The sequence below is a fragment of the Passer domesticus genome, chromosome 1 (assembly GCF_036417665.1).
Source record: "Passer domesticus isolate bPasDom1 chromosome 1, bPasDom1.hap1, whole genome shotgun sequence".
Taxonomy (NCBI): Eukaryota; Metazoa; Chordata; class Aves; order Passeriformes; family Passeridae; genus Passer; species Passer domesticus.
This window is the reverse complement of record NC_087474.1, coordinates 136,777,911-136,791,751: the sequence shown is the minus strand read 5'-3', so window position 1 is coordinate 136,791,751 and position 13,841 is coordinate 136,777,911. Positions and strand designations below refer to the sequence as shown.

Below are 13,841 nucleotides of genomic sequence, written 5' to 3'. Positions count from 1 at the left end.
CCAAGGAAAGTGTAGCCTTTGTAACTCAGTGCCCAAGAATATTTTCATATTGCCATATTTATGTTAACATTGTAAGTGAAAAATACAAAAATATATGCAATCCCAGGAAATTTCACTATGAGGAGCATTATTCTGTTAAATTTCAAAAAATTCAGTCCTCTTGCAAAATCTAGGGTTTGATGTCATTTGGCATCAGGTTATTTATGACTCATGGATTCAATACAATAGAAGAAAAAAGTTTCTTCGTAATTAACACAAGTTAGTTGAAGCTTTTGGCTTGAGTTAGGAAGCTGGATGTGCATTCACACTGCATGTATTGACGAATGGTAGTGTACAGGACCTGTGATGTCGTCTTGTGAACATCTATGTCGTCAGTTCCTTTGAAACAAAGTTTTTCCTTTGGTCCTGTTTCCAGTCTCTTATTTTCAGGCTGATATGTGTTTAAATCAAGTGATTGTGCATGTCAGTTGGAGAATAAAAGAAGTGTGATTCTGCAGGATGCATACCTGTATCTGTTACTAAGCCTAGTCAAACATTAGAAAGCATACTGCTTTCATAAACCATGGTCCTGCATTTTTAGGAGGGTGATCTCAAACTGGAGGTGTCCACAGTTTCATGATGAAGGCAGTAAAGGTGCAATTCAGTTCTCTGAGAATAGGCCTCTGATGCTATTTGAGATACTCCATGGTTTCCTGTGTGGGCAGCAATTCCCAGTCTAGAAGACTACAAATCCCTCAGAGGTTATTTCTTTTGGTTCAGTGTGGATCTCTTCTTGTGTCAAATGTCTGTAAAGAACAATGTGCAGAGAGCTGAATCAAGTATGAAATTCTGTTTGGAATGCTGAATCCATTATACTGAAAGAATGTGGCATTAAAACAGCATGTAGAGAAGGAATTCACTTTAAACTTTTGGAAATTGGTAGACTCCAGTTTAATTCTTGAAACATACCAAGTTAGGCATGTGCTTTTGTAGCTGCTGGTGCAAGGACATATTATGCAGTACCTCATGAGTTAAAGCTGTGTAAGCCCACTTCAGTTTCACACACCAGAAGAAAGCAGTCATCAGTGCCCTGATTCACCTCATTGTATTATGGACACTTATGGATGAAGTGTCCAAGACAAGTTCTTGGTGTTCCTCAGTAGTCAAGAGGGAGGGAAATAGGTAATGAGGTTCAGTCAGATCACAGGTTGGATGACTTTCTCTCTGGGAGTACAAACTTCCCTTTATTAAACACAGAGAGGGTCGCAGGCCCATTGTGGGCTGCTGCAATAGCTTCTTCTGTGTCGTGTAGAAACTGTCACTTAGCCAGGCCCAATGCCCATGGCAGTCCAGCTGAAAGCTCTGGAGTTACAGAAGAGGAGTGAGATGACCATTCTTTGTCTCTACAAAGGCAATAAGGGTCCTGCACATTGTACAGAGTTTGTCCTGAGACAGATGATGCATTTTGGGATATAATGCTGGGATAACTCTGTCACCAACTGCCAATGGCCACCCTTGCCAGGGTCAGCCTGAGAGCGAGATGATCCAAAATGTTGTGGTGGCACAGGACTGCACATCTGCCCACCACCTTTCTTTTCTCATCATGTGGAAAATGTGTTGATGAGGTGAGGGAGGTGACCAGGAGCTGGCTGGTGAATCATCATTTTGGGTGAAAGATAAGTACCTTTCTTAAGTCTGCTCCAAGGACTTCAGACCATGCTGATAATGCCTATTCCACACAAGCTGTTTGCTTCCTGGAGCTTCTCTGTGTGTTAATGCTGCTCAGAGGGAAGGAGGATTTCAGTTGCATTCCTAAAATGACAGTGAATTTGTGCCGAGAATGCTTAGCATTGCTGGGAAGGCAGAGGATGCAGGTACACGCATCTTAGATGCTAGGTTTTAAAAACTTACAGATTTCTGCCCTCTGATACTGGAATCAAATCACTCTTCCTTTCTCTGGAAGCACAGGGAAAGGAAGGGTGCTGGTCTTTCTTGGTCTTCATAGCTCAGCATTGTCAAAGCAAATAAAAACCTCCTTTGCCGTCACCCATATCATAAACATGAAGCTTCCCTATAAAATATCTATGCCTATAAATATTCCATACCTATAAAACATCGGTAGTATTTAGTTTGGGAAGCTGTGAAGAAAATCAATGATACAAAATTTTGTCTGGTTATTTATGTGTTCATGAGTTTGTAATATATTGAAATAATGATGGTGCATTGTGACCTGACATATTTTAACTTATTTATTTTCACACTTAATATAGAACAATACAAATTCTGTCATCAAAGTTAATGGAAATATTAAAATCCAATCCATAGTTTAAGCCAGTCAAAAAATATCAGTCAGGCATATGGCCTCATAAGCAATTTCAGGCATCTTCATGCAAGAGCATGCAAGAAGTATTGCAAAAAACTTATGCAATGTAGAAGATACAATGTAATTTTCAATTTCTATATTTGGACTGAAAAGAAGTAGATTATCTGGGATGAAAAACTGCAATTAGAAGTCCATGTAAAAATGTTGGAGCATTTTGCTTCTGTTTATTATAAGAAACTGGCATTTCTAAACAGTACAAACACCTAACTGTAAAACTAAATTTATATAATGTAACAAAAGTGCATCATGTCATTCAAAGATCATTCTATTAGTAGCAAATATCAGCAAGAAAGCAGAGTTTCTTAACGAAATCCACTTTGTCAGTAACTGCAGTTCATAGACATGAAACGCCTGTATTTAAGTTGCCTCATTTTTCTGAAAATGGTAATAAAATTGCATCTGTATGTTTGCCTGTGTATATTTCTTTTCTCATGATCAGTGAATGGTTACAGTTGGTAATAAATATTCAAGCACCTTGCAAATGTCCTACCAATTCCCTTTGCTGATCTCCGTGTGCCTGTGGGACTAGAATAGGAATGCATAATTTAAATATAAATTGCCTGATTTGCATATACAATTAGACTAGCTGTAGCTTTGATCGTAAGCAAAAATTATTGTCCTGTATTGCCACTTAGATAGAATTTTAATTCACCTTGAATATTCAAAGGAAATTAAGCCTTGGCTGTATGGTTGAAGGGTATGATTTTTTCCTCTCCTGAGGCTTTCCCTAAACAACATTTATGGTAGGGTAATATAAGGGCATATTTTCAGCCTCATAAAAATAAAGGCATAAGTTTTATCTCTAAATCCCTCCCCACCCCCTTGAAAACTTCAGCTAAAACATCTCTTGCAGATATGCGCATATATAGCATTCTCACATGCTCCTCAAGAGAGCTCTTCTTTCATTTTAGTCGAGTTTTAGTCAGTACAAGGCCTAAAGTTAAGACTTTATTGTAATTTGCTTAATAACTGAAAATGGAGACTTCAAATAGATATTATTTTTAAAATAACATGTGCAGAGCTATCAGATGTAACTCAGGAGAGTGATTGAGTTATGTACATCAGAGTTATGTCTGCATGTTCGTGCACAGGAGTACACACACTAAAACTCAAATACATAACACCGTTTCTAATACTTAGATTTTAATCTTCAGTAAAATATTTTTAATAGAAATCTGTGGCTTTAATTAAATAGAACATTTAATTAAGGTGGGTTTTAAGTGCATGAAACAATTAAGTGCAAACACTTGAATGAAACATGTCATAATTAGTTTTAATAGAGTGTTAATTGGTACTAGGTTTGCCAAGTTAATAATTACTGCTTATTAAATTTTCAATTAATCATTGTCATTTTGCTTTGAATAAAGATGAAAATTAGATAAACTAATTCAGGGGGAGGATGGTTTCCTTGTTAATTAGAGCAGTTAATTAAAAAAAAAAAGAAATTACTTGTTTTAGTTGTCAATTAAAAGACTGTTCATTAGTAAAATCTTTGTACTCTCCTGCATCAAAAGCCAAATAACTGATTTGAGACAATCCATGTTTTCTGGAATAAAAGATATGACACTAGTATGTGCCAAAGAAAGGACTCATGCTACCATAGTTGTTGTACAAGAAGCATGAAGGTTTGAGTTTAATGAAGCAGGGTCCCCCTGCTCAGTGTTAATTGTGCTCCAAAGTCTCGCTGGGTAGGGTGTGCTCAAGGGCTCAGAAGAGCCAGGAAGTCAAGTCTTCAAGTATAAACACAGATTTGAAGGACAGATCAGGAGGTCAAATGAATGTTGATAAACATTTTTTCTCATAAAACAGTATGTCCAAGAAAAGATACTAGACCAGTGATTTAAAATTTTGAATAAACTCTTGGTTTTTTTTAACTTCATGTATTTATTTTTTAACATATGGGGGAAAAATTGTCATAGATCATAAATCCTGTCTTAACTTCCCTGAGCTTAAAAATACATTTTTTAAAAAAGTCTGTAATATGTCCTAAATAATAGTTATTGTCAGGTGTATGGATATATCTGTTGTGCTGCAAAACTAATTTTTCCATGTTCAAAAAGATTGCAAATAAAATGGACCAGGAATCTGAAATTACTGTACCTAAATAAGTACTGCCTGAGAATCAAAATTTCAAGAATCATTACTAGTGGTAGAGACTTTGATGATGGGGAAGAAGAGAAGCACCTCAGTGCTTCTTGAGGATTCTTGAGGAACCAGGTTCCTCTGTGTCCTACTCAGAATGATGACTGTGGTTATAATTCAAAGCAGTCTCAACGTAACGATCACAGCAGTGGTGCAGGTGCCAGGAAGGCGCGTGCAGATGTGCTGTGCTGACGCGGGTTTCTCCCTGATTGCAGAGGAAGCTGTCAATGAAGTGAAGCGCCAGGCGATGGCCGAGCTGCAGAAGGCGGTGTCGGAGGCCGAGCGGAAGGCTCACGACATGATCACTTCGGAGCGGGCCAAGATGGAGCGCACTGTTGCCGAAGCCAAGCGCCAGGCGGCAGAGGACGCCCTGGCTGTCATCAACCAGCAGGAGGATTCAAGTGAGGTAAGGGCCTTGCTGAGCAGGCTGTGCCTACAAACCGAAGGTGTGTCTGGGCTGGCTTCAATCTGTGTGACACAGGGCATCAGAGCCCAGTGTTAACTCTCTGCGCAGCTGTTCTGGATGTGTATGTCAGGCATACACCAAGTTTCACATTCTCTTGGCTGTGTTGTAATCTGAGCCCAAAATAGCTAACAAACTTGAGCTCTGTTCTTGCCTTTTAACTGCTGCTCAGGGTTACATATAATATTCTAATTTGACTTTTCAGTAGCTTCATTTTAAAGCTCTTCAAACTACCATACTGAATAGATAAAGCGATGCTCAGTGGAAAACATTTGACTAATTTAAACAAAGAAATTATTCCTGATAGAGATTGTAGAGCAAGGTGTCTAAAAACTTGTCTGGGAAAAGTGTTGGATGTAGAAACGATTAGCAAAAGATGATGGTTCCTGTAGGACAGAATGTGAATGTAAATTTGCAAGTGTTTCCTTATTTTGAATGTATTGCTTTGACTGCAGGGAATATTTCAGAGTTAAGGAATGGGCAAAGAGCATTTGGTAGAACAAAAAATAGACTGAGAGATAAAAGAGTAAAACAAGATTAAGTATGTTAAGCCTTGATGTACTTTCAAACCTGAGAATGAAAACCTTGAATTGTTGTGATATGGGACATCTGACACCATGACTGTGTGGAAGCTGGGAGTGAAAGAGCATTGTGTGTTTGACCAGTGCTGCATCAGTATAGATAGCAATTAAATTTTATGCTTGTTAAAAAAAAGAGTCCCAAGTTAAAACTGCCCTTAAAAACAGACATGACAAGGAAATTTTGTCAGTTGGAAGTTATTTGTATATAATCTCCATTTCTCAAGACCACTGAAATGAAAGAACATTACCTTCATAAAGTATTTACAGTTTGTATATTAAAATCTTGACTGTAGCACACTTTTAAAAATAACTTCTAAACATCAGGGAGTTGGGGAAGAGTCGGTGACAGTCCCTGTTACACGGGGACATATATTTCTGTATGCTCATGTCTGAACACTTTGCATGGGCTGGATGGGCAGTGTTGCAGAAGAGTCACTTAAGCTGAGAGATGCGGATGAGCTACCTTCAGCATGCTGAGAACACTGGCAGAAATCACCAGCACATAAGTCAGTGGCATGCTGCAGTGTGCATCTGTAATTTGAGGGAGCGTAAGTTTTTAATTCATACCAGGCTTCTCTGGAGATGAAAGACCATTGTGGGATCACTGAATGCCCAGAGTTTCTCCTTAATGTGTAGCAGATGAATAACAAGGAGACAAAAGGAATTGATTTTCAGCATCTGAAAGTTTCTCAGGAAGAAAGGGACTAGGGGAAGTGTATGTACCCTTTAAGTACTAGCTGTTCCATTGTAGATTAAATGAGACATAAATTCAATTTATTGGACTTTTGTATCTAAGATACTCAAGGACATTTTCCTGTACTGTTCATAGTAAGGGCATTTTTCTGACATAGCATCATTAAAGAGCTTTCATTTTGTGTGTGTATATATACAAGAGACTCCTATTGTTAAAACAAAAATTACAAAGGTAAATACCTTTGGAGGAAACAGCAAATTAAATCTATTTAGTGCACTGATATAGCGTGAGCAGGACAGAGGAAGTACTTATGTGCTAGTACATACAGCCCATTTTTCCACAAGCAAATGTGTATCCAAAGGAATGTGTAGAGAGTTTGTGTGCTGTGATTAACTTCTGAGCAGTTAAAGCTCTGGAAAAAGCCATGTAACAACATCTTTACTTCTTCTGCAGCAGAACTGATTATAAGGTTTTTCACTTCTTGGGAACAGGACTTGGGGCAAACAATTCTTTTAATTGCATTCTAATGAAATGTGCCTGTTCAGGTTATAGATGTTCTCAGGGCTGTGTGTCCTCAGGGAGGTTACAAGCCTCCTGGACCTAGAAATGAGGTCTAGTGTCCTGATCCTGCAACTTTCACCCCTGTGGTCATCAGGGTGGTTGTTTTGAGGCACAAATTTTAGTAAGCCGTCAGACAGAAATCAAGTTTGACAGTTTGTGTTTGCAGGTGATTGATTAACTGTGAAGGGAGATGGTGGCAATGCTTATTGAGTTAGATTTATAAGCAGTTCCTCTTCAGCTTCTAATTGTGACAAACTCCAAACACTTAGAGCAATGCTACTCACAGTTACCTGTTAACTCAGGCTGGTTTGGATTCCTTTGAGGGTGACTTCTGTAAGAATGGACTGGACTTTTCCTTCATCTTTGGGGACGGAAGATCAGTTTGCCTGTGTTTGAAAAGTGTTTTTTCAGAGGTGAGACTGTGTTTTTCAGGTTTGAGGAATAAAACTCCACATTTGTTTTGGTATTAATTATCTCTTGAATGTTTCTGTGGACATTGCTCCTCATTTGTCTAGGTTCTAAGTGTACATAAATTCTCTGTTTACAGCTTTCAGCAGAACACTTACAGCAGCACAGATTCCTGTGCACTTAAGGCACTGGAGTAAAATTTATAGAGCTAGAATATTTCTAGTTTCAAATCTGAGACTGTTCCAGTGCAGCCTCTGAAGTTTTGCAGATCCAGGGGAAATGCTGAGCACCTCTCCTCATTCCTTATCCCAGCTGGGACATTGCTCCAAGTCATGCAAGAAAGCTCACTATAGGCTGCTATATAACCTCCAGACAGACTATATTTCTCTAGTGGGTGTCATTAGTTCTTTTGGCTGTTGTAACTATGAATGGAGATGAGAATTTGATGCCAGATTTGTAATGTATCAGATACAATTTTCTACTGATATAGCCACTCCCTGTCTATTGGCAAGGTTTCTCCCTTGATTGTTATTCAGTAAAATGCAGCCTGGACCTAGCTGAGGCTTCTTGAAGCTGTTATGGTGGTACATTTTGTGGTTTGATTTTTTATTGCAGTCTCCTGCAGTTCTCAAAGTGATAATTAGTACCAAGACTTAGGAGTTTTGTGATTATTATAATGCAGCCTCCTACTCCAAGACCTTTCAGAGAACTCACAAAGAAAAGTAGATTGGATTTTTGATATTTTTTGTTGGTGTTGCTGATTTCTGTGTTGGGTTGGGTTTCTTCCTGATTTTGCATGTTTTTTTTCAGTATTCTGTTTTGCTTTGTCTTAAACCCAGAAAAAGTAGGATTTCTGAGTGCAAAATTGTCTTCAAGAAAAAAAGTAAGGTTGAGCATATTAAGATGATGAAATAAAAATTCCAAAATTAAGGGAGCACAAGACAGTAACAAGACTAATAGGGGAGGTGTAATACTCAGAAGCATCTCGACTTTTGAGAAGTGGTCTGCAAGGTTTTGAGAATGACCACATTACATAGCATAGGTAGAATTTCTGACTCTGACTTGAGCTCCTTTGTTGAACTATTGTTCTTTACTTATCTTAGAGTTGTTCAGCATGGTTTAACTAGCACTTCCACTGCTTCAGTGTCCATGCATTTACTTTCTAAACATTTTCATAGTTTCTTAACATAAGACCTTGCAACTGACCAGCTAATGTTCATGCTTTTCTGTTACTGAAATTGGTTGAGGACCAGCTGACTGAGCAGACTGCTGCTGGAAAGCAAAAGGACCAGGACAAAGCCTACCTGTCAGCATGGCTGTTCTGAGCCACGAATTATTTCTTTACCAGTTCCTTACAGTTGCTTGACGAAAAATGACCCATTCATCAGTAGCTGGCTTGGCTAAGTACGGAAACATGTGTGAGCAGCCTACTCTGTAATGACTGCTGTGCTTGCTTTGGCTGCAATGTGCTGCTTTGCAAATCAATTTTAATAGTGAGGGTGAACAGTTTAGCAAAGAGACTGACTGCCCAGATTGTAAGCGGGGGGTGGGATCATCAAAACATCTGTCTTTCTGGTTTGGTATAAAATGCCACTGAAAAATCTGACACTCAGTGTTATCCCTCAGTTTTGAGTAGGTTGGGGGCTGGGGACAGGGAAGGAACACAAATGTTTCAGTTCTCTCTACTTAAAGCAGATGCTGACATCTGCTCAGATAAAACAAGTATGTAACTGGTCCAACACTGCTTTTAGGAGATGTGTAATGTTAGGGCTTGTTTATATTGCAGCAGTTCATGTTGTATGTGAATATCACACCTGACATTTTGAAGACAGCTGGGTTCAATCTCTGCTGACCGATCCATTGAGACCAGGACCATGCCAGCAAACCTGACTCTGAGCATCAGATGGTGTGATTCAGGCAAGCCTAGTTTTCAGGCTGGTATTAAGTTTAATACCTATGTCAGCTAATGTTTAATTTTTTGGCAGAGCATCTCTTGGAAAGCAGCACATCATCCCCTGCAGTGGTGGGTAGTACAGAGGCACCAGAGCCATGTGTTCTGCACAGGATCAGTCCAGATGTGATGTGAGCATTGGCACTGCCCCAGACTGCTAAGCTAAGCCTGGCTCGCCAGCTTGCACAGCTCTTCTGTGGGCTGCTCCACACTTCTGTTTGCAGGATTTAGCTACTCACACTGACTTGTATGAAAGTTCATGTATTTCACTCAATAAACAGGGGCTTGGGCAAGCCTGGAGTGTTCCATGATAGGTGTGACTTTACTAGAAACATCTAAAAGTTTGAATGGCATTTTGACACAGTGTGGGAATTTCCAAAGTACCAATATATTTCTGTTTCTCATGATTCTTGTATAAAATTCTCATAAACAACTTTGCTGGATTTTTGCATTGCTATTCAGCAGCTCATACAGTTCTCATTTTTGCCCCTGTGGTTTCAGTGCTTTCTAGATGCTCCTTTTCTTGTGGTTAGCAGTGGTAGAGTTTTGAATGTCATGGGCATTGCAGAACAGGGAAAAATCTGGATTCTTCATACCAGCCATGCTTCCTTACATGGTAAACTGGGGAAATCCAGAGTTTCTCAAAGATGACAGAACAAAGGGAATTTTTTTATTTATTTAAGCAAGCTCTATACTGAGTGTCAGCTGGAGTGTCAGAGGAAAGCAAATACTCAATTCTGGTTGAATATTTCATAGATGAAAGCAACAGGATGGGCAAAATTACTGACAAGTGTGTTTTGGTACTGGAGAACACAGAAATGGAGACCTTTTGTTTTTAAGAATTTTGATGAGAGCAAACAGGAGTGTTTGAAGATGGAAGCTTAAGTGCATGAGAATTGAGAGCTTGACCTAAGATAAGGCTCTGACCTAAGACTGATGTTCCTTGTCAGTTGAAAGAGGAGGATGAAATATGATCAGTGGCATAAATTCGGAGTGAGATTCCCATCTGGTGTAATTTAGCTCAATTTCATTGAATTAATCCATTTTCAAGGTAGTGAAGTTAAATTGAATTACGTAGTCTGAGAATCTAGCTTTTTGTATAACCTCACTGTTTCACAGGGAAATCAGTGCAGAGTTAAACTGCAGGTCAGTCCTCCTCATAGTTTTAGCTGTATCTGGAACTCTACAGAGCATGAGCTGGAAGTGCAGTGTAGTAGGTCAGTACCTAAAGACAGAATATATAGACCAGCAGAGGCTTTGAGAGATTGGCTTCTCCCTTTTTTAAATCCATGATCAACTCTAGCTGTACCATTCCCCCTGCTTTTCCTGTACTTTAATGATGGGGATTCTCCAATATCTCTAGGCAATTTGCTGCTGTTTTTAACAGAATTTTGATCCTGTTAGTTCTGCTAGTCCATGTAGAGATGGATGTACACGTTCACTGCAGTGATGTGTAGGAGCTACAGCTGCAGTGATGTGAAGGAGCTACTGCTCCTTTTAGGCTACCATCTCATATTTAAGAGTCTGAGTTCGTTCAGTCTCTTCTCACAGCTTATGTTTGTCTGACTTCTGGCTGACTTTCTTCAGGTTCTTTCGAAGTTCTGTTTGTCTTGCTTGATTTTCTGTATTTGAAGTGCATCATCTCAACCTCCCAGCTGGATCTTGCCAGTGACAGGAGATAGTCTTAAATCAGGTGTAAGGCAGTCCGTAGTTGTGGCCATATGCCCTTGTAAGAAGATTGCCATCTCGTCACCAACATGACACAGTGGCCATCTGTTGTCTGAGATGCCGTGCACACACCTCAGCGAGGGTACCTGCTAGATTATCCCAGGAAGGAAGATACCCTGTGCTCAATCCCATAGTGAGGTCAAGCTTTGTCTGTGGTAGCTGGATCTGCTGGAAAGACATGAGCAGCAGGGGCATAGGAAGCACAGCCCAGGCTATTAGCTGGCTTTTCTTTGGTAGAATGTGTGGCTATCAGCGAGCACTGTGAACAGAAAGCATTTGTTTCCAAAGCTTGTGGTGCCCGAGCCTGATCTTTGCTGCTCTTTTTCATTACTTGCACATGGGAAAGAGCAAGGAATAGTCACAATGGTGAGGGCTGTGTGGGACAGGGAGTTCTGCACATCAAATCCAGCTGCTGTCTCAGTACAAGCTCCCTGTGATGTGTGTGGTTTTTTTATGTTAATTTGCACTGAAGTAATTTTTAAATGCAGTAAGTTGCTGTATAAATGTGAGATGTAGAATTTATTTTGAAATTCTTGTATTTTATGTGGTTTTATTCCCACAATTACACTAAAGTTGTAATGACCTGTTAAATTAGAAATAATATGTCCAGTGAACAAAATCACATACCAAACAATGTAGGACGTATTAAGTAATCATGTAAGGAGCCAGCTTGGTACTTCCCCACTTCATTAAAATCTTGCACCTATGTATCACTTTTCATGTTCTGTACATTCTGATAGTTAACTGATGTCTATTTTAATAAGAAAGTTGAAACAATGCTGTTAGAATTAAACTACTGTCTCCTGACATCAATATGGATCATGTGGTAAGATACTGAAATACTCTGTGGTGGCTCTGGTCATATCTGGAGTCAGATGTGCTCCTCAAAAAGGGAAGCCAAGTGAAGCTTCTTCAGATGCTGGCCTATATTAACTAAATGGATACTTGAATAAGTTTGACACCCTCATAGTAATTCCCACACAATTAAAGCATGAACTTCAGTGCTGCAAACAGATCTGCACAAGTCAGGAATTCCTGCACCTGGTCATTTGATGGCTGGCTTCAGCATTATTCCACGTGGGAGGAAGGTGGTTTTTTTTGAAAATTCTACATGAGGATGTTTGTACATGTGCATTTGTTTTCAGATAAGGAAATAGAGGGAAATATGGACCAAACCCATGGCTGGCAATTTAGTTGGAAGCAAATAGCTGGGAGGTCAGCAGGCATGGCAATATGTGGAAACTGTGCAAGTATAGCTGGAGCAGAATTACACCATGTTTACTGATCACAATACAAGCAAGCGTGAAGCTGTCAAAATGAAACTTTCATTAATATGAAAGAAATAAAGAAATATTGTAATATAGACATAGAATATATACTAAAGAATATAAAATAAATAAAATACAGATACATATAAAATGCAAAATATACATATATGAATATAATATATAATAAATAAATATTATAATAATAAAATCCAGGTACATCACATTTAGTTGTCTTTCTTGTTAGCAGAATGAAATGCTAATACAAAATGTTAATGCAAAAATATCAGGTCATTTTGGTGTACGCATAAATACATCTATGTGTGTACATGGCCATTTATGGTGGTCTAAATTACTGACAGGTAACTGACAGGTTGTTTAAAGCAAAGGTGTTTGCAAATAGCATAGGTATTCTTCTCCAAAGGTGAATTTACCTGTCTGGCACTGGACAGAGTGTAAGCAAATGAAGCTGAAACAATGACTACTGAATCAAAACCAGGTGATGCCTGGTTCAGACAAGGAGTCTGAATTCCTGACATTTAACTACCAGAAACATCTGTTTCTGTGTGTTGGTAATTCCACCTTTTTTTAAAAAGTGTTTTTAAAGATGGGAACAATTTTATGAATTAAAAAAAAAGTCCCTAACACATGTATCTGTAATTACCTGGTTTAGTCTGTGTGTTTAATCAGTATGAATTGAGAATGCCATGTACCTTTGATTTCAATCTCAAAGAACAATTGTGGCACTCTTGCCACATTTGCTAGTATATGCCTACACAAAAAAAACCCCAAAAAACCGAGCAGCAAACAACCCTCCAAAACAATGAAAACCAGCAAAAAGAGGAAACATGGAGCTAACGCAGGAATATTTTCTAAAGCCACTTGATACTGATTAAAAGTCTGATTTCCGTAAAATACTGTTTTGGATTTAGGTCTTTGTTTCATTCTGGAATTGGGATTTTTTTTTTTAAAGTAGTTGAGGAATATCACTTAAGGATTGGCTGTGTTCCAGCATACAGCTGGCAGGGCTATAGAGTGTGTTAAAGTGAACAGCACACATATTCTGCAGTGGCTTCCTCATCCTGCCAGAGATTTAGACTCTAGCTTAACTGTTCCCTGCCAGAAGTGCCACTGAGTCAAATGGTATTACTCAGATGATTAAAAATTAGGTTTTCCTAGGGTAGCAAGTTTTCCTAGGTCAGCAAGTTTTACCTGTGTGTTAAGTCACTTTTTCCCTTTCTTGTCTTGTATTAGTTCCTCTCCACTTCTGGAGAAGCACGTTTTTGTGTGTGCATGCTTCATTATTTGTTTTAATTAATTTGTAAGAGGAGCTAGGAGAAATTTTACTGAAATTTTCTTAGTCGGCATGCTGCTGGTTGCTGGATGTGGGACATAATTGGAGTTTGTACATCATTAGTACTAGCAAAGAGCTGCTTCTGTTCTTGCCCAGCTTCCAAGACTGAGTCCTCCAGGTGACTGGAGCTCCCGTGGAACCGGTTCAAACACCCAAGGCAGCACCTACTGACGCCTCAGCTGTCCTTAGGCAGAGGGCTGACCAGCAGTTCCCTGCCAGCTGTTTTTACTGTCAAATTTAGGACACTAGCTAATTTCTCCCATCTCCCTCCTCTTTTGCTTCTAGAGTTGCTGGAACTGTGGCCGGAAAGCTAGTGAAACCTGCAGTGGTTG

General features: G+C 39.2%; 1 protein-coding gene across 7 annotated transcripts in view; it reads left to right on the top strand.

The window, feature by feature from the left end:
* RUNX1T1 (RUNX1 partner transcriptional co-repressor 1) overlaps positions 1 to 13,841 on the top strand; it is a 114,495-nt gene that overhangs the window by 96,608 nt on the left and 4,046 nt on the right. For all 7 annotated transcript variants that reach the window (XM_064391374.1, XM_064391396.1, XM_064391348.1 and 4 more), the window contains 2 exons: positions 4,720 to 4,910; positions 13,795 to 13,841. The exon at positions 13,795 to 13,841 is cut by the window's right edge and continues 4,046 nt beyond it. In XM_064391374.1, coding sequence (XP_064247444.1) covers positions 4,720 to 4,910; positions 13,795 to 13,841 — 238 coding nt within the window. The remainder of the gene's footprint in view (positions 1 to 4,719; positions 4,911 to 13,794) is intronic.